Below are 24,984 nucleotides of genomic sequence, written 5' to 3'. Positions count from 1 at the left end.
AAAAAAAAAAAAAGTTAACATTTCCATTTAAACATCTCCCCAGATAGTTACATTCCATTCCCAGACACACTTATGGAATGGTGTCTGCTGTAAAAAGATATATAAGTGACGGCAGCCTGCCACCATAGCTTAGACCTCACTACATGTTTTGGGGTTTTTTTTTTTTAATGCGTTGCATCCTCCAGGAAAATTACTAGCAAAATCCTCCCCCAGTAAATGTGTCTTTGTTCATCTACAAATGTTAGATTCCTGTTTTTAAAACTTAAGACAATTTTTACCCCATTTCATAATACTTGATTAGCGCCCCCCCTTGCTATGAACTACAAGGTAAGAAAACTTTATCAAACAAAAACATTTAAAGAGAAAGAATGTGCAAATCTTTTCAAAGATTCCATTTCAGCATCACATGATTTATTTAAATGTCATTCCCAGACACGTGTGGGATGGCATATGCTCCCTTTTATTACATAGTAACACATACGCCATACCCAGCAGGAGTCTTTATATGACATATGGCCTAGTAGTTTCAATCAAAGCACGATCGTTCAAAGAGAACAGGGGGAGAAGAAAACACCTACACGTTTATAACATGATCAAAAGGAACGCGAGACAGATGAACTGAAAAAACAACATCTTTGAACAATCATAATCGACAGTACAAGTCTCCCTTATTCCACTAGTTTTAAACAACTAACATCTGTAAACTTGAATACCAACTCTGGCAGATTTAGCAGTCTTAAATCTCTGATTTTCCATCCTAAACATCCTCCAATGTACTGTGAAGATGAGAGCGGGCCTCCTCCACCGAGCCCTACCGCCCAGCCGAGCTGTCTGAAGAGGCAGCCTCCTCTCGTGCGCACCCTTCATCAAATACTTCGGTAGTCAGAGCCCCGGGCTACAATGGCAGCAGCTTCCCACTCCACAGTGAAGAAGGAAACAGTTCCGAAAAACCCAAACATCACCATGACCAGGAGTTGCCAATGAAGGAGAAGGTAGTTACTGTAGAAAAATGCCACGGCTGCGCAAATGGACTAAAAATAAACAAGACAAAACAGATCACAAAATGCACACAGGTGACCCAGCCGCTCCACAAAGAGCCCCACCGCTCTCTGACCCAAGGCTTCCTGTGCCTTGCACGGCTCCCTGCTCTTTCTGCATCTACACGGCACTTCCTTGGTCACTAGCTCACAAACATGCACCACAAACTCCTGCTGAGAGCTGGGAACAATCAAGTAAGCTACTGTTTAAAATGGTATTTTGTAAAAAACAGGAGTTATAAAATAATGTGCATGAACAGTGTGAAACACTCCTGTTACATGTGTGTACTATGAGTTCTGGTATCTAAGGAAGTCTGAGCCACAGAGAGACCAGAACATAAAATCTCTTATACAAGTGATGCGGCAAAAAAGATCACACTACTCATTACTTCCTAACTCTAATCACAAATGCTTTTTTTTTTTTTGCGGTACGCGGGCCTCTCACTATTGTGGCCTCTCCCGCTGCGGAGCACAGGCTCCGGACGCGCAGGCTCAGCAGCTATGGCCCACGGGCCCAGCCGCTCCGCGGCATGTGGGATCCTCCCGGACCGGGGCACAAACCCACGTCCCCTGCATCGGCAGGCGGACTCTCAACCACTGCGCCACCAGGGAAGCCCTATTATTTATTTTTTATTTTTTATTTTTGGCCGCGCCATGCAGCATGTGGGACCTTAGTTCCTTGACCAGGGATCAAACCTGCGCCCCCTGCAGTGGAAGTGCAGAGTCTTAACCACTGGACCTCCAGGGAAGTCCCATAAATCCTTTTAAAGGTTGTCCTTGACTTTCATTTAAGAAATATTAAGAAAACAAAGTTTGCTAAAAAAAAAATAGACCCTGCTTTAAACACAATCTGAAGAAGAGGTTACCTGCACAAATTTAAAGACTGCAAAAGCCGGTGCACTGTCTTCAGAATAGAGAAAACCTAGAATACTAAGCAGCTGGGTGTTGAAGCAGCTGTCTCCAAGCCCCAACAGGAAGCTGCAGAAGATGGCAACTTCTTTGCTGAATAAAACAAAATTAATTTAGAGTGAGCATTAACAATATTTGTTAGAGTTGATTAAAATGTAGAAACAACTCACCCACAAAAGCATTTTACTTTCAAGTTTTAAACACTATGAAACAAGTATGAATAAATACTGGAATTTACAAAGTCAGAATTTATGCTCAAACGCACTCACCTTCGCAGTCTAGCAAACTCTGGTCTACTAACTATTGGGGAAGCAAACACTGTGTTTGGGGCAGAGCTGCTCTTGGACTGTGGATCTAGACATAAACACTCACATCTACAATGACTCTGAGAGTTGAGTGCAAAAAAATGACACCCTCAAAGCTCCTGTGGACACTGTGAGAGAACAGGGTGGCCGGCTCAGCTGGCAGATCACCCCTCGCTCCTCATTGCTCTTCCTCGGGGCCCAAATTTCTAGACATTTCACTGGTTGAAAGGCAGAGATATAAAGTTCAAATCAGATACTTATGTGCTCCTTCACAGGTCAAGAAAAAGATTTAGTGGGGAGAAAGGTTAAAACCAGCAATTAGAAAAATACCTTGGGATTCTCTATGGATTCCTATCTAAACTCATTCTGGCTTCATTAACACTTGACAGATGACCTTTTAAAGATAACAGACTTGCAGAAAAGGATTAACTGCTCCATTCTAAATTCCTAGCCATCCTCTACCTCCCACTCTTCCTTAAATTACTAGAAAAAGGAGAGTCACTGTACCTGGGTTTGATGTAAGCACTGCTATCAGTTCCTTCAACAGGAGCAATAGGGGCATCCCCCGGCATGTTGAGAAATATTAAATAAAAAGCTATAAAATGCACCAGGATGCCCAACAGCACAACTGGATTCCTACCAAAACGATTATTCTTGCTCAGCAGGCCAAAGAGGCTTCCACCTATAAAATGAATGAAGTAGAGAACAGAAAAACCCAAGGCCAAGTTACTATATCAAAATCTTAATTCTTTGAAAAAATAAATTAAACGGACAAAACAATAGCTAATTTAATCAAAAAAGAGAGAAAGAAAGAAGGCACAAATATAGAAAGTAAGAAATAACTGTTGAAACAGAGTTATTAACAGAGCCCCGGGCTACAATGGCAGCAGCTTCCCACTCCACAGTGAAGAAGGAAACAGTTCCAAAAAACCCAAACATCACCATGACCAGGAGTTGCCAATGAAGAAGAAGGTAGTTACTGTAGAAAAATGCCACGGCTGCGCAAATGGACTAAAAATAAACAAGACAAAACAGATCACAAAATGCACACAGGTGACCCACTCCCCCACATGTCAAAAAAAGTACCAGAAATATGACACAATGGTTTTGAAGACGCGACAAAGGGCAGTGATCTTTGAGAGTCAGGAAACAAATGAGGTGAGGCCCACACCTGCCCCAGCTGACTGAGAGGCTGTGGGCTGCAGGGAGGGAGAGGGAGGAGAGGAGGGAAGGCAGGTGGAGGCCCGCAGCCTCTCTGAGTTGAGGAGACAGACCTGAGAGTCTGGGGAGATAAGGTGCCTGAGTCCCCAAGACAGAGTATAAGAAAGGACAGCTGATCAGCACAGGATGTGAGTAAATGAGCAGAGGCCTGGAAAGAAACTTCCAAGAGGATTAGAGGTGTTAGTGCCCTGCCCTGGGCAGGGAAGAGTGCCTGGCCCCACCAGCCAGACTGGAAATCTTATTATTCACGGGCACTGGGTGTACACAGAAGCGTCTTCCATCAGGGGTGAGGGATAATTAGCCCTAGTCTGAGCAGTGCTCTGATCCCGTCCAACAAATTTTAAAAGCAAGACCTAAAAAAAATCACACTGTTTCCAAGTAAATGAACCACATCCAAGAACAAAGCTCAAGAACGTTAACAGGAATATAAAGAACATCCTGCACCCAACAAGGTACGGTTCACAATGGCTCGTATCCACAACACTACCAGGCATGCAAAGAGACAGGAAGACAGGACCCATCGTAAGCAGACAAATCAGTCAAACACAGAGTTAGCACATGGCCCAGCAATTCTAGTGCTGGGTTTACATGCAAGAGAAATGAAAACGTAAGCTCACACAAAAAGTATACACCAATGTTCACAGCAGCGTTATTCATAATGGCCAAAAAGCGAAAACAGGGCTTCCCTGGTGGCGCAGTGGTTGAGAGTCTGCCTGCCGATGCAGGGGACGCGGGTTCGTGCCCCGGTCCGGGAAGATCCCACATGCCGCGGAGCGACTGGGCCTGTGAGCCATGGCTGCTGAGCCTGCGCGTCCGGAGCCTGTGCTCCGCAACGGGAGAGGCCACAACAGTGAGAGGCCTGCGTACCGCAAAAAAAAAAAAAAAAAAAAAGCAAAAACAACCCAGATGTCTGTGACATGATAAATGGATAAATAAAATGTAGTAGATCCATACAACTAAATATTATTTGATAATAAAAAGGAATGAAGTAAAAAATAAATAAAGAAAAAGAAATGAAGTACTGATACATGCTACACCATGGGAAAATCTTGAAAACATTGTGCTAAGTGAAAGAAGCCAGACACAAGAGATTATATATATTGTATGATTCCATTTACACAAGATGTCCAGAATAAACAAATCTATAGAGAAAGTAGTTTAGCAGTTTCCTGGAGAAGGGTGATGACAATGTTCTATAATTAGATTACAGTGATGGCGGTACAACCCTGTGAATATACTAAAAAACACTCATCTGTATACTTTAAACAGGTGAACTACACGTCATGTGAATTATGTCTCGATAAAGTTGTAAAGGATAAAACAACACTACCCCAGAGCTGTTGCAGATGTTAGAATGAGCAAAGACATTAAAACAAGTTCTGTAACTGTATTAACATGTTTACACACACACACACACACACACACACACACACACACACACACACACGTGCCAGGTGTTGGCAATAAATTAGGGGAGGGGTACCGGTGCCCTGCTAGGAACCGGGCCCCACAGCAGGAGGGGAGCAGCAGGCCAGCCGCTTCTTCCATATTTACAGCCGCTCCCCATAGCTCGCATTACTGCCTGAGCTCCGCCTCTTGTCAGGTCAGCAGCAGCATTAGATTCTCATAGGAGCATGAGCCCTACTGTGAACTGTGCATTCGAGGGATCTGGGTTGCATGCTCCTTTTGAGAATCTAATGCCTGATGATCTGAGGGGGAGCTGAGGCGGTGATGCTAGCGCTGGGGAGTGGCTGCAAATACAGGTTATCATTAGCAGAGAGGTCTGTCTGCACAGAGACCATAATAAACCAGTTGCTTGAAGACTCATAACAAAACCCTATCAGTGGGGCTTCCCTGGTGGCACAGTGGTTAAGAATCCACCTACCAATGCAGGGGACACAGGTTCGAGCCCTGGTCTGGGAAGATCCCACATGCCGCGGAGCAAGTAGGCCCGTGAGCCACAACTACTGAGCCTGCACGTCTGGAGCTTGTGCTCCGCAACAACAGAGGCCGCGACAGTGAGAGGCCCGCGCACCGCGATGAAGAGTGGCCCCCACTCGCCGCAACTAGAGAAAGCCCATGCACAGAAACGAAGACCCAACACAGCCAAAAATAAATAAATAAATAAATAATGAGTTAGGATTTGAACAAGACACCTGGCCAAAAAAGATATACAGATAGTAAAAATCATACAAAAATATCATATACTATTAGGGAATTACAAATTAAAATCATACCACAGCACACCTATTAGGATTGCTAAACTCCAAAAATATGACAATATCAATTGCTAAAAAAAAAAAAAACCCTATCAGTGAGTGCCACATGACAATTAAGCTGCATCTTATGGAGTAGACTGGACATAAGCAACACATGTCAGGTGCCACTGTCTCCCATCACCCCCAACGGGACCATCGAGTTGCAGGAAAACAAGCTCAGGGCTCCCATTGATTCTGCATTATGGTGAGTTGTATAATTATTTCATTATATATTACAATGTAATAATAATGGAAATAAAGTGCACAGTAAATGTAATGTGCTTGAGTTATCCCGAAACCATGCCCCCCGCCCCCATCCATGGAAAAACTGTCTTCCATGAAACTGTTCTTGGTGCCAAAAAGGTTGGGGACTGCTGAATTAGGGAACAAAAATACACCCAAGTCTGCTTTCTCCATAGTGCTTATCACTGTCTGACATTCTAAGTTTCCAATGTTCTTTATTGTCTGTGTTCTTCCCCAAGAATATAAGCTCCATGTTTTGTTCATACAATGGATTCCCAACAAATACGTGCTGGATTGGTAAGTTCCTCATATGTGACCCAACACCCAATATACTGCAAGTGCTGAACGGATCATTGCTGAATAAGGAATACCTGGCGGTATAATAAAAAGAGATTTGGTCTTTGCCTTGTCCTCTCCTCCTCTCCACTTTCCAGCATGGAGCTCTTAAAACCCTAGGAATTTCTCAGTGAAAGGAATGTCTCTAGTTATCTTAACTAATCCCTTCCAATGACACCAGAGTTTATGATGATGAGGTGATCCTTGAGGGGGTATGGAGGTGGCCCTAGATAGTCAGGATGGGGGCTGGTTGTCAGAAGGACCCAGCCTTGATTAGAGGGTTGGAACTTTCAGCCCCACCCCCCAATCTCAGGGGAGGGGAGAGGGGGTAGAAGCTGAGTCTAATCACCAATGGTGGATGATTTAATCAACCATGTGACATAATGAGATCTCCCTAAACCCCTACAAAACAGGTTTGGGAAAGCTTCCTGGTGATGACTGCATCCACATGACGGGAGGGTACCACACCCAGCCTCCATCGGGACAGAGCTTCCTACACTAGGGGCCCTTCTGGACTTTGCCCTATGTACCTCTTCATCCGGCTGTTCGTTTGCATCCTTTATAATAAACTTTAACAGTAAGTATAGCGTTTTCCAGGGGTGTGGTGGGAACCCTTGAATGTGTAGCCAAGCTGGACAGAAGGGAAGATAGCCTGGGACCCAGGACTTAATGACTGATGTCTCAAGTGAGGCTGGTCTTGCAGGACTACACCCTTGAACCTGTGGAGTCCGATGCTAACTCTAGGAGTGTCAGAATTGAACTGTATTGTCGCACATCCAACTGGTGTCAGAGATTCAGAGAATAAGAAATTCAGGAATTCTAAAGATGCAGATGTAGAGAATGAACTTGAGGACATGGGGAGTGGGAAGGGTAAGCTGGGACAAAGTGAGAGAGTGGCATGGACATATATACACTACCAAATGTAAAACAGATAGCTAGTGGGAAGCAGCCGCATAGCACAGGGAGATCAGCTCAGTGCTTTGTGACCACCTAGAGGGGTGGGATAGGGAGGGTGGGAGAGAGACACAAGAGGGAGGAGATATGGGGATATATGTATAGCTGATTCACTCTGCTATAAAGCAGAAACTAACACACTAAAAAATAAAAAATAAATTTAAAAAAATTCAGGAATTCTAATACACCTTCGCTAAGTATTTTAAGAGGAAAAGCTGGGAGAGACCATGTTTTCTTACTTATGGTTTTGTCTTGAATTATTTGGCAAATGTTTTGTAATTTAGTTTTAGAACAGTGATAACAACAAAAAAAAACAAAGACATACCCACTTGTATAAAAGCAAGGAAACAAATTCAAGGATAGAGAGGTGAAGTACATTTAAAATTTCTGTAACAAACTGATTTAGTGCAAAAACTTTTTTTCTTAAACCAACCTAAAATTTCTCCAATGCCAATGAAAATGCCAGAAAGTCCAATGAGGCTTTTCTCTTCTGTTCCAAATTTATTTATAGCGCCGATACAGGTTCCATATACACCAGAGAAGAAAGTCAATTCCAGACCTTCAGAAAAAAATGAGATTTAAATTACAGTTGTCCCTAGGTATAAAACTCCATAGATACTCAAGTCCCATAGTCAGCCCTCCATATCCAAGACTCTGCAGCCTCAGATTCAACCAACCATGGATTGGGAAGCGCTGGATTTAGTATTGAAAAAAATGCACAGTCTCCCTTTCCTGGTTTTTCTTCGTGACTAGTAGTATTTGAGCTATACACGCATAAAACAAAATGCACACAGGCTGAAATGCTACTCCCCAAGCACAGCATAATTTTACGTGACCTAACTGATGACATGGAACTAGCCACAAGACGGCAGTTGTCACACATTTCAGATAAAAGCATACAACTCAAATAAGCGAAGACACCCTTATGTTAAAAATGGTCACTCTGTGCGCAGACAGGGGATGAACAGAGAACATAATTAACATAAACTTGTAACAGTGAAACTAAAGTGCTCATTATCCTTATTAATAGCTTCCCAAGGGAACAGGGATATACATCTGTAAGACCAATAACTACTATCCACTTTTGCTTAAAGTCAAAAGTTTTAATTAAACACACTGTCCTAGGAAAAGAAATTCCAAAAATTCGGGTAGAAAATTAGAGCAAATGAGTAGAAAACCTGATTCCTTAACGCTACAAAACCTTAACTGAATTCTGAGGATGTTTAATATTTATTCTGTTTGACCTAAAAATAAGACGTTTATACCGATGAGGCACATACAGTTGAACCTTGGACAACACGGGTTTGAACTGTGTGGGTCCATATAGACTACAGGATCCACAGCTAGTTCAATCAGCAGATAAGGAAGCACGGACACAAAGGGCGGACTAAAGTTATATGAAGATTTTAACTGCGGGGGAGGTCAGCACCCCTAATCCATCCCTTCACTGTTCAAGGGTCAACTGTAACAGCAAAAGTAATAATTGACACATTAGAGCAATTTTTACAAGGAAACTGATTTCCTTAAGACCTAAGAGTATTCCACCTATTATCACATCACATTATCACTGTAAGCCACAGAACTCATTCCATTTCATTAAAAATTATCTTAATTCACGCCAAGTTACACAGATTTACTCATGATTATTTTCTGTAGTGTTCTATTTTGCCCTAAAATCACTGGTTGGGATGAACCAGGCCTCCCAGTTTTCAAACTCTTGTGTAGAATCATCCCACACTGAATTTGGGCTGGCCCTATGATTTGCTTTCACCTGTGTGGGAGGGGGGTCACATAGCTGGCTGAGACACAAGGAGAAATCTGAGACCCAGCTAGCATCAGGCCCGTTCAGACATGCAAATGAAACTTCCTTGGAAGTTTTAGCCTCAGCCACCCTGTAACAGCAGCCACAAGAGACCCCGAGACCATCAGAAAAACCATTTAGCTGAGACCAGTCAATGCACAGAATTGTGAGAAAGTAACACAGTTGCTGTTTTCAACCCTTACTGTAATTATGCAGCCACAGAAAACCAAAACCATAATTAATCCCATTACCTGTATAAGCAGTTGTAATGCTAAGAAGGAGCATCTCCTTGGTGACACATAACTTAAGAGACTTTTCTATAAAAAAGGAAAAAAAAATTTAGGAGTACTTAACTACATTTTAATCAATCAAACAAAACTTATAAAACATTCATTCAACCAAAACACCTCTTGTCAATAATGCCAATAAACAAATACATTGGGACAGAGGTTAATGATTCAGATTCAAATGGTTAAGGTATGAACTAAATCTGCCCTATAAAAAAAATGTTGATTTCAACTGTGTAAATACAGTCTAGAGTTGTGCTTTCTCTAACACAGTCTCCAGCTCTCATGAAAACAAACAAAACATGAAACAGAGAAAAGAAATAGAACCAAACAAAACAACAGAATATTCCAACAGACTTGATTAAAGGCTAGGCTATTAAGAGAGTCAGCAGTTGGCAAAGTGCTGACTTCCCTAAGGAACTGTCACAGGGCAGCTTTAACACTGGACTCTAGGTCAGAATCAGCAGCGGAGCTCTTTGACCACCAGAAGCTGGGATGCCGCTTCCTGAGATTCTCTCTCTGGATCTGAGGACTGAAACTTCAGTTCTGCCTATTTGTTTCTGATCCCCTTAATGTTTATTTCTATGTTGTTCAACTTAGTTGAAATCTGCAATGGAAAATGCATTTCTAAAAACTGCACATTTTAACTTTTTTGAACCTGCTCACATTTCATAATTTAAGGCCACTTATCTAGGATCCTACTAATAGCAGATCCAGATTTTTTTAAAAGGTGGCGGGGGAAAACAAAACCAAAATCCACCCCAAATCAGAACCAGCCTGGAAATAAATGAAAGCTCTCCAGTCTCACAGAGACATTATTTGGTGCGGCCAGCTCTGCAGCAGGAGCGCTCAGGCCTCAGTTCAGCCCTGGGGGCGGTGGTGTGGCCCCTACAGCTCATCCTTGGCCTGAGGATCCAGATTTTAGTTCCTATTCAACGGATGACTAGGAAACGCACATAAATCACACTCTGTCCTGAATTTCTCCATATACAAAAGAAGATAGTTTTTTTTTCTTCTTCAATTTCACGAAAATAAAGTGAACTAAATGCAATATTTTCACCAATCATTTTCACATACTTCCAGAAAAAAAATACATGATCAACAAAGTTTAAAACAATTTTTTTTTTTTTTTTTTTTTTTTTTGCGGTGCGCGGCCCTCTGACTGTTGTGGCGTCTCCCATTGCGGAGCACAGGCTCCGGACGCACAGGCTCAGCGGCCATGGCTCACGGGCCCAGCCGCCCTGCGGTATGTGGGATCTTCCCAGACCGGGGCATGAACCCGTGTCCCCTGCATTGGCAGGCGGACTCTCAACCACTGCGCCACCAGGGAAGCCCAAAACAATATTTTTAATTAAAAACATTACATTAGCAAAGCATATCTGCTTTTGACTAATCAGAAAATTTAGGTAACAAAAAGAAATTTTAAAATATAATCTAGTATGATCCTATAATGGTGAACTCACGTCATTATACATTTGTCCAAACCCATAAAATGTACAACACCAAGAGTGAACCCTAATGTATGTAATCTATGGCCTCTAGGTGATAATGATGTGTCACTGTAGGTCCACTGATTGTAATAAATGTACCACTATGGTGAGGGACAATGATAATGGGGAAGGTTATGTGCGGGTGAGGGCAGGGCATATATGGGAAATCTCTGTATCTTCTTCTCAATTTTGCTGTGAACCTAAAACTTCTCTAAAAAATTGTTTATCAAAAAAAAAAAAAACCAATATAATCTATTTGCAGAAACCAACAAACTGATCCTAAAATTCATATGCAAATTCAAGGGACCAATAATAGCCAAAACAATCCTGAAAAAGAACAAAGCTGAAAATTCATGCTTTCCAATTTCAGAATTTACAATAATCAACACAGCATTGTACTGGCATAAGGACAGACATATATCTAGAAATAAACTCTTACATTCACAGTCAATTGATTTTCAACAAGGGTGCCAACACAATTCAATGGGAGAAAGAATAGTCTTTCCAGCAAATGGTGCTAGGACAACTGATCTCCATGTGCAAAAGAATGAAGCTGGACTCCTACATCCCAACATCCATAAAAATTAACTCAAAATGGGGCTTCCCTGGTGGCGCAGTGGTTGAGAGGCCGCCTGCCGATGCAGGGGACACGGGTTCGTGCCCCGGTCTGGGAAGATCCCACATGCCGCAGAGCGGCTGGGCCCGTGAGCCATGGCCGCTGAGCCTGCGTGTCCGCAGCCTGTGCTCCGCAACGGGAGAGGCCACAACAGTGAGAGGCCCGCGTACCGCAAAAACAAACAAAACAAACAAAAAATTAACTCAAAATGGATCACAGACCAAAATGTAAAAGCTAAAACTATAAAAGTCTTAGAAAAAAATACAGGAGTAAATCTTTGTGACCTGGAGTTAGGCAAAGCCTTCTAGGATACCAAAAGCACACACAACAAAAGATAAAATAGCTAAATCAGACTTCATCAAGAATTTAAAACTTCTGTGATTCGAAAGATACCATCAAGAAAATGAAAAATCAACCCAGAGTCGGGGAACTAAGATCCTATGAGCAGCATGGCGTGGCCAAAATAATTTTTTTTTTTTTAACTTAATTTTGGCCACACGCACAGGGGCTGAACCTGGGCCATGGCAGTGAAAGCACCAAATCCTAACCACTAGACCACCAGGGAACTCCCTGAATAGGTTATTGATTGTGGTGACAGTTGCACAACTCTGTGAATATACTAAACACCACTGAATTATACACTTTCAATGGGTGAACTGTATACTACTATGAACCACATCTCAATAAAGTTATTCTATTAAGGAAAATAATCTAACACCTTAATGGGTCTCTTCCCAGACTTTCTCTATGCTTTTTTTTAATTAAAAAGAAATTCCACTATTTATACTATTTTATAATTTATTTTCACATAACAAACATTTTCTAATATTTGTAGTGATCATCTTAATGGCTACAGTAATCTGTTGGATAGATGGCTTGTAGTTGAATATTTAAATTATTTCCATTTCTCACTAATATAAACAGTAGTTAAATCTTGGCCAAAATTCTTAATTATTTCCTGAGGATAATCCTATTAGTGGAATTGCTGGGGTAAAGGTATAAACATTTTTAAGGCTTTTGATACTTACTGACAAATCACAGAAAGTAATACAAGTGTATATTTTTAGCGTTGTGGTCTTACGCATGTACCTATGCCCCATATACTGAGAATTATTTTTTATCTTTTGAAATTTGATAGAAAACTTAATTTGCATTTCTTATACTTAGCTTATAATAATTCTCCTTTGTTTATAAAATAAATATTTTCTACTGGAGTGTTTATGCTTTTCTTATTGGTTCATAACTATCATATACTGTAAATATTTTCCCTGCCATTTTAACTCATTAGATTTTGAGAGACCGAAATTTTATATTTTAGGTAACCAAAGAGCATTCTTTTTTTTAAATTTAATATTATTTTTAAATTTTATTTATTTACTAATTTATTTCTCTTTGGCTGCATTGGGTCTTCGTTGCTGTTCGCGGGCTTTCTCTAGTTGCGGCGAGCGAGGTCTACTCTTCGTTGTGGTGCGCAGGCTTCTCATTGCGGTGGCTTCTCTTGTTGCAGAGCACGGGCTCTAGGCGTGCAAGCTTCAATAGTTGTGGCTCACGGGCTCTAGAGCACAGGCTCAGTAGTTGTGGCACATGGGCTTAGTTGCTCCCGTGGCATGTGGGATCTTCCCGGACCAGGGCTCGAACCCGTGTCCCCTGCATTCACAGGCGCATTCTTAACCACTGCGCCACCAGGGAAGTCCCCCAAAGAGCATTCTTTTCCCTGTTTGACAGACCTGCGTGAAGGGCTTTCCTCTACCAAATTAATTTCTTACGGTTACTATTATGGCCTCATTTTTACATTTAATCTACCTGGAATGTTAGTGTAAGACTCCATTTTTTCCCATGCAGTCAGCTGTCTGGCCTTGCTTTTCTAAGACTGCTTTACTGTATTCCGAATTCCATTGTGGGTCTAGACTTCAGTTCCACTGCTTTTTGTATTCCAATGTTTTCAAATGGATTCATAACAGGTTTTGATATTTATTAGGGAAAGTTCTTTTTAAAAATTATATTGGCTATTGACAGACGTTTATTCTTCCAGGTGAACTTTAGGAACTTTTCATCAGGACCAAAAAATAGATGTAAGAAAATTTTATTGCAATTTTCTAGAATCGCATTACACATATACATTCAACTGAGGAATGAAGCGCCTTCTAGATAAGCGAGAACCCTTTCTGTACAATACCTACCACGGCACCAACTGAAGGAAAGTCACGATTAAATAATAAATGAACCACCGACTCACAGACAGAACAGCTTGGACATTCTTTTTCCTTTCTCTCTTTGCCTTCGGCTTCCTTGCCGCCTCATAACGTCACACTGCTCCCTAGCTGCCAGGAATCGTCACCTAAATTTAAATGTTCTTGCCCTATAGCACCTCATATGTCTTGTCCTTTTTGGCCGCTGCCTTCTTTCTCTCCATTCAAACCTGACAGCCCAGTTTCTTATTACTACTGAACCCTACACCAAGTAACCAACCAGCTCCGTGATAAAAGGCATGAGGCCCTAACTGTGTTAGTGTCTCATTTCACAGAGGAGTTGAGGCAAAGTTTGTACAACTGCCTAGGAAGGACATCCTGAAACTGGTTAATATCAAGAGACATCCAGAGAGGGGTTCAGTAATAGAGCAGGGAGGCTGGACAAACCATCCCATAAGCCTGAAGGCCATCAGCCTCCCTCTGCCTGACTCCATGTTCACCAAAGAACCCAACGTGGCTTTCTAGGCCTCTGATAACAAGAAAGGAATGCCCTGTTTGACCTTGGGTAAACGATTTCTCTAAGCCTCAGTTTTCTCTTCTATAAAATGGAGATAATAATACGTGTGTGTTATATGATACTCACAGAACTGTCGTGAGAACAAAACAACATAAAGCACATCGAGAGGTTTAGTCAGGAAGAACCCTCAACAGATGAGCGTGATTGGCCTTACACGCTATTGGGTCACCCAAGCTCCTGCGTGGCTCTGAGGAGTGACAAGCGATGCACGAAGAAATGGTCTGTGTCCTCACTTCCTCGGGTAAACTCCTAACCTCAGGCCCCCCTCACACACGTGCTCAGGTAGGGCACGGAATTACCCTTCATCCCTCACATCCCCCACGTTACAGAGATACTTACTGAGAAGACTAGCATATTTCAGAGCGGCATACCTGGAAGCATGAAAATACTGGGGTATCGTCAATCCAAAGTTACCAGGGAAAGGGGGAAAGGCAAATGCTGAAGTTGTTCCTGAACAGTTCCTGCATTTCAGACACGAAAATACTTACTAAATGCATCTACTGCCTTTGTCATATTGTTCTGGGCAGACCTGAAAAGATAAAAAGAGAAAAGTTTTTCCCCTGAAAATGGAGAAAGAGAACAAGAATACTATCACATTTTCACTTAAATCTGTAAAAGCGCTGTCCTCTACGTGGTCTGGCAAACACTTTCAGTGGCCTCAACGCGCCCTGCTCCAGGGTGTCCCTTCATGACCCAGGTCCTTGCTTCAGAGAACGATGTGGTTAAAGTGCCACCGTGGAGCACGCTTCCCTCCCATTAAATTTAGGGCACGGAGTCCTGCATGTCTTTTTCACAAATGATACTTCAGGCAGGACAGAAATCTCCTCCACGCTGTTTCCAAACTGTAAAAACAATTTGTCAGGGCTCAATCTTCCACCACTCCAACTATGTAAGAACTACTCGGTGGTTCTTCAGTGTTAGAACTCTTGAAAAGCATCGCCATCGTTGGCGGTAGGGGGTTGGGTGCGATGTCATCTATGGGTTAAAAACGTGGGCTTTGAGGCTGAGGCCTGCTTTGCCACTTATTAGTTGTGTGGTTTTAGACAAATGACTTCATTTCTCTAACTTTCATTTCCTCATTTATAAAACAGGGACACTATCACTTACCTGTGAGAATTAATTGAGATAAAGTAACTTAAGTGTAATTATTTACAAGGTTAGGGTAAGAAAGTTTTTAAGAAATTACATTTCTTACCCTACCAGCCAAGTCTACTCCTCTTAGATCTTTAAAGGATATCATTTACAAACAAACAAACCGGAAATAACAAGAACAGCAAAAAAAAAAACCTAAAGGAGATCTGGTTGACTTAAATAAATAAATTACTAACACAAAAATGGTAGTATCTTCTAACCAACAGGAAAACTTTTTTCCCCACCATAAAAACTCATGCCTTCCCTGGAAGCAAATACTATGTGAATGCCATTTAATGACAGTTCCCTCATCTAGTACTTGGACAGGATCAGGTGTGGATTATACTATTTCACACTCAAGGCCCCAAATAAGTAGAAACTGATTTGTACTCTATCGACTATTAAAATATAATCAACTCAGCTACTATCAGCTGCAAATCATTCAAAGTGGATTCCACAAAGTGGAATCCTTTAAAATCAGATCCTACTTACTTCCTCAGCGGCTTCTAATCACACCAAGAAGAAAATCCAAACTCCTGCTGTATCCTTATGTAATCAACTCTCTGTCTGCTGCACTACTCTCACAGTGCACTCCTACTTGCACTGTGAGAGGCCCAGGCGCCTCTGGCATTCCTGGTGCCCACCACACCCCTTTCCACCCCTGGCATCTGCTGCAATGGCCATCAGTAGATCTTCACACCTTTTCACCTCCCAGCTCTCCACCACCTCCCCCTTTCTCACTGCCTTCTAGCACTTACTCTGCTATTTTCTTACGGGGTATCGTCTACCAGCCCCTCTACAATTAAGTTACATAACAACAGGGAATTCTCTGTCTTGTTCATTACTCCTTCCCTCCCCTTTAGAAGATGGCTGGCACATGGTGCTATTTACAGAATAAAGACACAAGTTTCAAGTTCGGAAGACAATTCAGAAACAGAGAATGCTAAAAAAGGCTAAGTGGTACCCCTCAGCATAGCACCTTATGACAGTTACATGATCCCTTGTCTATCAGAAAAGTTCCTTGAAAACAGGGACAGGTTGTATTTGTCTTCACAGTACCAACACCTAACATTTGCTGAATGAATGGGTGTTTAATTTTTGTTGAATCTGTGGCATTCATCTTCACAGACCCCTTCTCCAATATCCATTGGTTTGTGCTTAAAAAAACACATATGTGGTACATATACACATAAATGTTTGTATACTTACATAAACATGTATTTTTTGCTCTGAACAGCGCAAATTTTGAATGCTTAATGATCCTATGACTGGAGAATTTTATGCCCTTTTTGGGCTTTAAAAAGGCAGCACAGAAAGTTCGATGCAAAATTTTTAACAATAGGTAAAATGCTTATAAGGCAAGCTTCATAATTTTATCAATTCACAAAGCAGAACAAGAGTGGCGAAGATTTCTCATTCCCCTTTCTTCAAATCTAGATGATAACCTGCAGAGAAATCATCTGTGATGTTTCAAACAGTTTTAGTTATAATTGAAATAGGTCCTTGCTTCCGGTGGCAGGGTCTGGGGAAGGGGAGGAAGGAGCCATGTCTTGCCTCAAACGTGGCAAGAAGCAGCCCCTGAAGCAGCCCAAGGACCAGGACAAGGAGATGGATGAGGAAGATAAGACATTTAAGCAGAAACAGAGAGAGGAGGCCTCAGAGAAGGGCTCCTGGCCAGAGGTGGAATTAAGAAATATGGCCAAAAGTAAGCTGTTCTTTGTGCCTGAGGCAATGATGGTCCTTAATTCCATTCCTGTTTAACCATCTGGATTTCCCAGTCATAACATCTGTTGCCACCTACAGCTAGAATGAAGTGTTGTTTGGGAGCCTATTGTACATTTAAAAATAAACTTTTGTTGGGACTTCCCTGGCAGTCCAGTGGTTAAGCCTCCGTGCTTCCACAGCACGGGGCGCGGGTTCCATCCCTGGTCGGGGAACTAAGATCCTGTGTGCCGTGCAGCTCGGCCAAAACAAAACAACAACAAAAAGTTTTGTTAAAAAAAAAGAAATAAAAGAAAAGAAATATGCTCAAGGTAATTCACAATTTTTAGAAAAACAGGACTGTGTAATTGTTTCCCAGTAGGGACTACATCGGGGAAAACTACCTGCACAGGTTACTGCAAAATCCAGAGCGTGGGGCTTCCCTGGTGGCGCAGTGGTTGAGAGTCCGCCTGCCGATGCAGGGGACACGAGATCGTGCCCCAGTCCGGGAAGATCCCACATTCCGCAGAGCGGCTGGGCCCGGGACCCATGGCCGCTGAGCCTGCGCATCCGGAGCCTGTGCTCCGCAACGGGAGAGGCCACAACACTGAGAGGCCCACGTGCCGCAAAAAAAAAAAAAAAAAAAAAAATCCAGAGCATGGGTGTAACCACAGCTCATCTGTAACGACTGCTGATGGCCCTGCCACTCACTTGTACCACATGATCGGAAAATTTTAGGGCTGGATCCAAGAAATAGTAACTGAGGATTGTTTGCTATATAACTTTTTTTTTTTTTTTTTTTTTTTTTGCAGTACGCGGGCCTCTCACTGTTGTGGCCTCTCCCGTTGTGGAGCACAGGCTCCGGACGCGCAGGCTCAGCGGCCATGGCTCACGGGCCCAGCCGCTCCGCAGCATGTGGGATCTTCCTGGACCGAGGCACAAACCCGCGTCCCCTGCATTAGCAGGTGGACCCTCAACCACTGCGCCACCAGGGAAGCCCTGTTTTCTATACAACTTTATGAGCCTATATCCTCACACATTAAAACACAGGAAATGTCTGCTGAATTGAATGAGGAAACTGAGGCCTAGAGAAACTCAGGGGAACATTGCTACTGTCCACGGTCACACAGCTGGTGACCTGGGATTAGACTTAAATCCCCCACAAACCTTTTCACTACCTTCCCCGCCTCTGTCTACCTTCCTTTCCCTTCCTCCTCCCTGGCAGCTCCCCTTTATCTTCTTTCTCTGCTTATTTGCTTTAAAACTTTTCCCTCATTTCTGCCCAGCACTGGATTATCAGTTAGGGCTATAAAAGGCTGGTAATTCCTAGACTAGACCTACTCGAAATATAGTTTAAAATAGAAAGGAATGTTTCCAACTTCTTACTCGTTGACATCCAGGTCCTGGTCATCAGAAGATTCATCTTCTCCCAGGACATTTTCGGAATCTGGTTTCCGAATGAGAAAGAAGAGAACTGTCCCCACAAGGCTAATCACTGTCAGGGCGATAAACACTGTTCTTCGGTCACTCTCTAGGGAGAAAAACAAAGACGAAAGTAGATAGTACTGGCCATACAAACAATTCCAGAGTTAGCATTATGTTCAGTACTATGTTTGTTTATAACCATCAACACACTTTGTCATTAAATCTTACTTTACTGCATCAGTAAAAACCTAGGACAAGGAGAAAAATAGGATACATCCCCCTTTGTCTTTCAGTCAGAGAAATACTAATAAGCCAAAAGAAAAACAGCACAAGAACTTAATCTTATTCTTTTAATCAAAGAAGGGAACAGACAAAACAACTGAATTAAAAAGTCTTCTGACAACTGACTAGTCTCCTCACACAGAGCATAACCTTCTCCCACACTTTGAGATGCTGCCTGAAGTGCAGTCATAAACTGTAGTCTTAGTATAATAACATAATCCAAGGGAAAAGATGACTAAAAGCTAAAATGTGAGAGGACTGAGGGTACCACGGTTCACTAGAACAATGTGAACAAAGCAATATGGGGCATTTCCGTGGAACAGCTATTTTGCGCTGAACTTACTGAATGAGGCACAGTGAATAAGACAAACCTGATATGTGAGTTTTCCCTTGCCAAGCAAAATATATGTAGAGATTTCCAAAGAACAAGCTGGGGGAAGAAAAGGAGGGAGAGGATGTTGGGAAGTTATTTTCATATTTATGGGTTTTGAAATAATTTTTCCATTACCTGTAAAAGAAGAGAAAGAGAGGCCTACATGATTAAAGAAGTTATCTACCTGCCCTAAGTCATTGAAAACATCAACTTCACCCTCTTTCTGAAAAACTCAACTGAGCCAGATGGAACTGTCTCCTTCCCCATGAGAGAAGCCTGATTCAGACTGTCCTCCAAAGACCTGACTCACTGTGAAACATGCGACTTATTGAAGGTCTGGAAATGACTCCTTGGAAACAAGTTTACCCTTCCTCTAAAATCCTATATTTTAAAGAATTGGTGAAAAAAAAATCCATGATTTAGTTATCTGCATCTAATGAGATACTTTATTTAGTATTTTCCTAGGGAAGAAATCATTCACTTACACTCCAGTTTCAGAATATACAATCTCTTAAAACAACATCTGCATTTGTTAAGTCTTATCATGGCCAAAATTTTAGGCGTTTAGGATTCATGAGGGTAAATCGTCAGGACAGACTCCATGACAGAATGACTGTTGTTGCTTTTTACTTAGGAAATGTATAATATGCTGTATCATTATAGAGTTAGTCTCACTTTAGAAATTTAACTGTTAACAGCTACCAGGTGGCATAGCTGGGTGGGAAGGACATGGCCTTTGGAATCCAGATGATTGGATCAGTTAACTTTTAACTAAGCCTTTGTTATCTCATCTGTAGAATGGAGCTAATACCTTCTTATTGCAGGGGGTTGTGAGGATTATTGAAATTCAAGAGCCCAGTAGTACCTAAAGTATAGCAGGTGCTAAATACATTATGGTTAATATTATTTTCCATTTACGAGTCATAAATTCCAATGAGGTAGGTCCATGCATTTGTAAGTAATCCCATAAAATTTTAAATCTCCATCACATGTACCTAGGAACTTAACTCATGAAACAAGAAGATCTGAGTTTTCAACACAACCAGGGTCTAAAAAATGGTGTGACAAAAAAAATTATAGGAAAGATTGAGCCATAAGAATTATTACCTGGATTGTAGGAGTGCCCAGAAAATGCCACTGTTTCTCCCAATAGTGTGCTCATCTGAATTTATTGTCAGGCAGTTTCCTTGTGCTGTCCAAAGTACTAAAATTCAAATCAAAAGTTTATCAAGGGAATGAAATCATTTAGCTTTATATACTAAACATATAAATAATATTCTTAGATAAGACCTGGAAAGTAGGGAAAATGAACATCAAAATACTTACCAGCAGCTGCAATTCCAATGAAAACAGAGGCTGTGTAGAAGGACCACGGGAAAGGCTGGATAAAAACGGCAATGTACATGCTAAAATATAACAGGTCAACGTATTATAGTCAAACAATACCTGAAACAGAATGCCAATTATGCCTTCTAGGAATCAATTCTGAGGGATCTCTTCTTTTAAAATTCAGACTGTAGGACTTCCTTGGTGGCACAGTGTTTAAGAATCTGCCTGCCAATGCCGGGGACACGGGTTCAAGCCCTAGTCCAGGAAGATCCCACATGCCGCGGAGCAACTAAGCCCGCGAGCCACAACTACTGAGCCCATGCACTGCAATTACTGAAGCCTGCACGCCTAGAGCCCGTGCTCCGCAACAAGAGAAGCCACCGTGATGCGAAGCCCGTGCACCACAATGAAGAGTAGCCTCTGCTCGCCACAACTAGAGAAAGTCTGCGTGCAGCAAGGAAGACCCAACGCAGCCAAAAAAAAAGAAAAGAAAAAAATTCACCCTGTAAAGGGCTTCTCTGGTACTGGCAAAAAGGGGACAAATGTGACCTATCCATTTCTTAACGTACTATTTCAAATTTGTGAACTGAGACATTGAATAAAGGTCTGCAATTGGCCTCTGCCAACAGCTCAGTACATAGTGCAGTTCTATAGCCCAGAAGAAAAGTTCAGTTATTTCGTTTTAATTCCCATTAGTCAACTTGATACAAAATAAGATTACTTCATGAGTTCTTTTCAACTCTTGTAGAGAAAGGTTTTTGGATGCTATTTTTATTGGTGGTAAAATGAAAGCAAATATACACAAATTCCATCACATTAAAACAATGGTGTCCCTGAGCATCAAGTAGAGAACCAAATCCCTGAAATACTTCCTATAATCTATTCAATCCGAGTCAGCAAGTTCTCGTTAAAAGTTTACTGTGTGCTTGAAAGAAGCTGAAGGTGTTCTCATTAAATGAAAGAAAATTGGACTACTCACCTGTAAAATAAACCACTAGCAAACATAGAGAGCTGAGGTCCTACAATGGCAACCACTGACGGCGTAATCAAATTTGAAGCAGAGAACACTCCATAAATAATTGCCATGCTGCACACACAACACACAAAAGGAAAAAACAACTCTTGAAAGACTGTCAAAAGATCACTTTTTCAAACCCACTTAGTCTATAGTTTGTTTTGCAATAAGCACTCATATTCTTTAGTCAGGATTTATAATTATATCCTTACACTGAATGTCATATTAAAGTTTTCACTTGTACAAAACACTGAAGTCTTGTCAAATGTTTCTTTGAATCAGTCTGCCTTAGACAATATGGTTTTTAATGTACCAGTAAATTATAATAGCAGCTAACACAGCTCTATGAAAAACGTATCATTATCCTCATTTTATAGAAAAGAGAACTGAAACACAGAGGGGTAAGTAACGTGTCAAAAGTCCAGCCTCATAGCTGGTCAGTGGTGGAGCCAGAATCCCATCCCTGGTAATCTGACTCCAGAGGCCCTAGTCAACCAATCTGCTCTACAAATTTAGCCTACAACTCCTGGCAACAGCATGAAATTTCACTGCTATAAATAATCACATAGTTAAAACTTGCTTAAACCAGAATTTATTTAACTCAACCTAACGGTCTCACTTGAACATTATTCAGCTACTGTAGACCTGGCCCCAGTATATATGTCTTGTGGCAAAGTGTGACTAAAATCATTTCAAGAGTCATTTATAAGCCACTATTTATAAAACCAAGTAAATTATTCTTTGGCTTTTATGAATCTCTAAAATATCAAATGTTCTTTCATTTGTTCTTTACAGTATACATGAAGACAAAACATTACAAAAAATTGTGGTATTATTATTAATCACTTCAAAAAATGGACATTAGCATTCTTTTACTCTCAATTATCATATATAAGGTCAGATTTAGGTTAGGTAACACAGAACCAAATAAGAACAGTTGGGGAGGAAGCGGGTAAGGGGTTGGCCGCAATCTAGTATTTAACCATAGAGAAAGTAAGAAATCTGTAAGTGTTTACATACAGGTATGTATTACATTCCCAACTTCAACCACAACGTACTAGTGACTTATGAAGATCTTTTCATTTCATTTTCTCCACCTGTAAAATTGGCCCTAAACACCTTAACAAAAAGCTAAAAACTCCTGATGACAATATATTAGTAATTACGAAATCACAAAAACAGGAAGACCAAATATTTCGAAAGTCATATAAAACATCCTCTGTTTAGGATCTGGAAGATGTAATTATGACAATACCTGAGTGCTTATTAAATGCCAGCCACTGTGCCAAGCGCTTTACAGGCATTGATCTGAGCAAGGAAACTGGGCTCATAGAAGCAACTTCCTAAGATATTGCAGTAATTAAGTTTTGAAGCCAGTATTTCAAACCCAGTGTCTAATTCTATATGAAACCTAAACTCATCACCTTCATCCTATTATGTTCTCCTAAGTAGTCTGGATAAAGAAAAAATATCAGTAATAATCTAATTACAATACGTTGTCTGTGATTTTGATGAAATTAAGCAACATCTGTGATATACAAAGTAAAACCAATCATACAGTACGATACCTGGTATAGCCACTGCCGTGAAAATCTGTGCTATTTAAGCTCCTGATGACAGTTTGCTGTGTGGAAGATAAAACTAATCAATGAAAACCTTTTGTAATTGCCCTCACCCCAGAAAGTCGCTCTCCAAATACTTGGAATAGAGTAAAAATTCAAGATGCCGAATACTTAATACTGAAATTCTAACACGAGAGAAGAGAACGGACTACAGAACAGAAGGCAAACCATTGAGGGGCGTGTGGGGGCGGGGCGGGGAAGGGTGAAGACCATCTGAAACTAGGCCTTAGGTTTAGTCCCTCAACTCTCCAAGTACTAATGTAGTCCTTAATATAAATAAAAAATATAAATGGGTCAGCATACAAACCCCAAATCAAGTAAGAGAAATAAACGACCCCAACAAGAAACGTCTGCCACATGAAATCAAACCTAATCATGGAAAACGAGGAAGCGTAGGTGACAAAATAAAAGGTGCGACTTAAGCGCATTATTAGACATAACGTTGATTATCATTTTTGGAATGCATTATGATAAGCACTTCAAAGGAAGGAGATCAAATTCCAACTCACCGCTACATTTCCACAAGTTTGAAAGGCGGTGAACATAAACATAAAGGCAATTCCTAAAATAATGATGTTGAAAAGCTTTTTAGATTCCGGGGACATTTTGGCTTAACTCTGCCAAAAGGTCGGCAGCAGCAGAGGGCAGTCAGCTCTCCTCGGGGGGAACCCACTGCAATCCTGGGAGAAGAAATGAGATGGTGAGAGGAGGCGGCAAATCCAGGAGCGGGGCAGCCAAGGTGTCAACTTCCAGGTCTTGGAGTGGAATCCCGGGCTTAGGGTGAAGTTCTCCCCACGGGTACAGTTAGGACATTCCTAGGACACGATCCGAGTAGGGAAGAGCCCAACACCCGGAGAAACGCCAAGAACGTTGTAGCTGCAACTTAAGGGGCCCGAGAGGGGGATTAGGGCCAAGGGCCAGAGGCAGCGGCCAGCACGGCCCCGCCCTCCCTGCCCTGACTCACCGCAGGTCAGGCGACCCGGTCACCTGACCGCAGCCGCGGCGCCGGCCGCTGGGCCTGCTGGGGAATGTAGTCCTGGGCGACCCGGGACGTGCAAGCGCGCCGCTAGGGCTCCCTCACCCGCTCCGGGGGAGCGGGGCCGACCTCGTGGGCTCTGGCAAGGGTGGGGTTGCTAAAAAGCGGAACGCAGCGAAGGAGACAGGAACTGCGGAAGGGGGCCTGGAGACGCGGTCTGAAGAGGCCGCAAACACAGACGGGCAAGGTGAAGGAGTACGCCCCCCGACAGAGGCGGGGCGGACGTCCGAGCAGAAAACCTGCGTGGAGCTTAGAAATTGGCATGAAAAGAAGGCGGAGCCCAGTAGGGGAGCACCTCCCTTTCCTGCCGTCACAGCGCGCTTCGCAGCCGGAAGGAGCGTTTCGCGGGCTTTCCAACTGCCGGCAAATCCCGCTCCCCCTCCCATCGGCAGTGACTGCGCGCTTTTCGACCCGCCCGCGGGGCTCTGCGCAGGCGCGCCGGACAAGGGCGGGGCGCGTGGCAGGGACGTTACGGGGCGGGGCGAGACGAGCCAATCAGAGGTATCATTTCCGGGTGGCGCGGGCGCCATTTTGTGAGGAGGGATATAAACGGGCACTGGAGCCGGCCGCCGGCCCAGTTGCTTCTCTGGTGGAGCCAGGTGCGTAGCGCTTTATCAGTTGTCCTAGTCAGGCCTTTCCAAACGTTTCCACGCGGAAACCAACCGCCAGGGGAGAGGCGCGGCGTCGAGCCGAGCTAGGCTGACGAGACCGCCGCCGCAGCCGAGCGCGCGAGCCCGCCGGGGCGTTAGTCCGTCGGCGCGCAGTCACGGGCCCCGGCCCGACTCTTCAGAGCCATGAGTTACGGCCGCCCGCCTCCCGATGTGGAGGGCATGACCTCCCTCAAGGT

The 24,984-nt window shown here is 42.6% G+C and overlaps 2 protein-coding genes across 9 annotated transcripts in view; one reads left to right on the top strand and one right to left on the bottom strand.

The window, feature by feature from the left end:
- On the bottom strand, positions 1-24,347 carry MFSD11 (major facilitator superfamily domain containing 11). Of its 3 annotated transcripts, XM_030837792.3 has the most exons (14): positions 24,066-24,347; positions 23,611-23,781; positions 23,048-23,103; positions 21,444-21,551; positions 20,462-20,541; positions 20,243-20,339; positions 19,134-19,192; positions 18,442-18,586; positions 14,712-14,752; positions 9,316-9,381; positions 7,697-7,822; positions 2,759-2,933; positions 1,904-2,039; positions 1-1,031 (listed from the first exon to the last, which is right to left on the bottom strand). In XM_030837792.3, the coding sequence occupies exons 2-14, from the start codon at positions 23,704-23,706 to the stop codon at positions 867-869; spliced, it is 1,350 nt and encodes a 449-aa protein (XP_030693652.1). In that variant the 5' UTR covers positions 23,707-23,781; positions 24,066-24,347; the 3' UTR covers positions 1-866. The 3 variants fall into 3 exon arrangements, with proteins under 3 accessions (XP_030693652.1, XP_030693651.1, XP_060146869.1); XM_030837791.2 differs by lacking the exon at positions 24,066-24,347 and having other exon boundaries at positions 23,611-24,055; XM_060290886.1 differs by lacking the exons at positions 23,048-23,103; positions 24,066-24,347 and having other exon boundaries at positions 23,611-24,055.
- A 286-nt stretch (positions 24,348-24,633) lies between these two features.
- Positions 24,634-24,984, top strand: part of SRSF2 (serine and arginine rich splicing factor 2) — a 3,262-nt gene continuing 2,911 nt past the window's right edge. For 2 of the 6 annotated variants that reach the window (XR_004035411.3, XM_030837799.3), the window contains exon 1: positions 24,634-24,984. This exon is cut by the window's right edge and continues 309 nt beyond it. Coding sequence is in view for 2 of the 6 variants with exons in the window: in XM_030837799.3 (XP_030693659.1) it covers positions 24,932-24,984 (53 nt within the window). In the remaining 4 variants the exon portion in view is untranslated. The other 4 variants (XR_004035410.3, XR_004035409.3, XR_009560426.2 and 1 more) reach the window with 2 other exon arrangements.

The sequence above is a fragment of the Globicephala melas genome, chromosome 20 (assembly GCF_963455315.2).
Source record: "Globicephala melas chromosome 20, mGloMel1.2, whole genome shotgun sequence".
Classification (NCBI taxonomy): Eukaryota; Metazoa; Chordata; class Mammalia; order Artiodactyla; family Delphinidae; genus Globicephala; species Globicephala melas.
The sequence above is the reverse complement of the archived record's forward strand: the minus strand, read 5'-3'. Positions and strand labels throughout refer to the sequence as shown.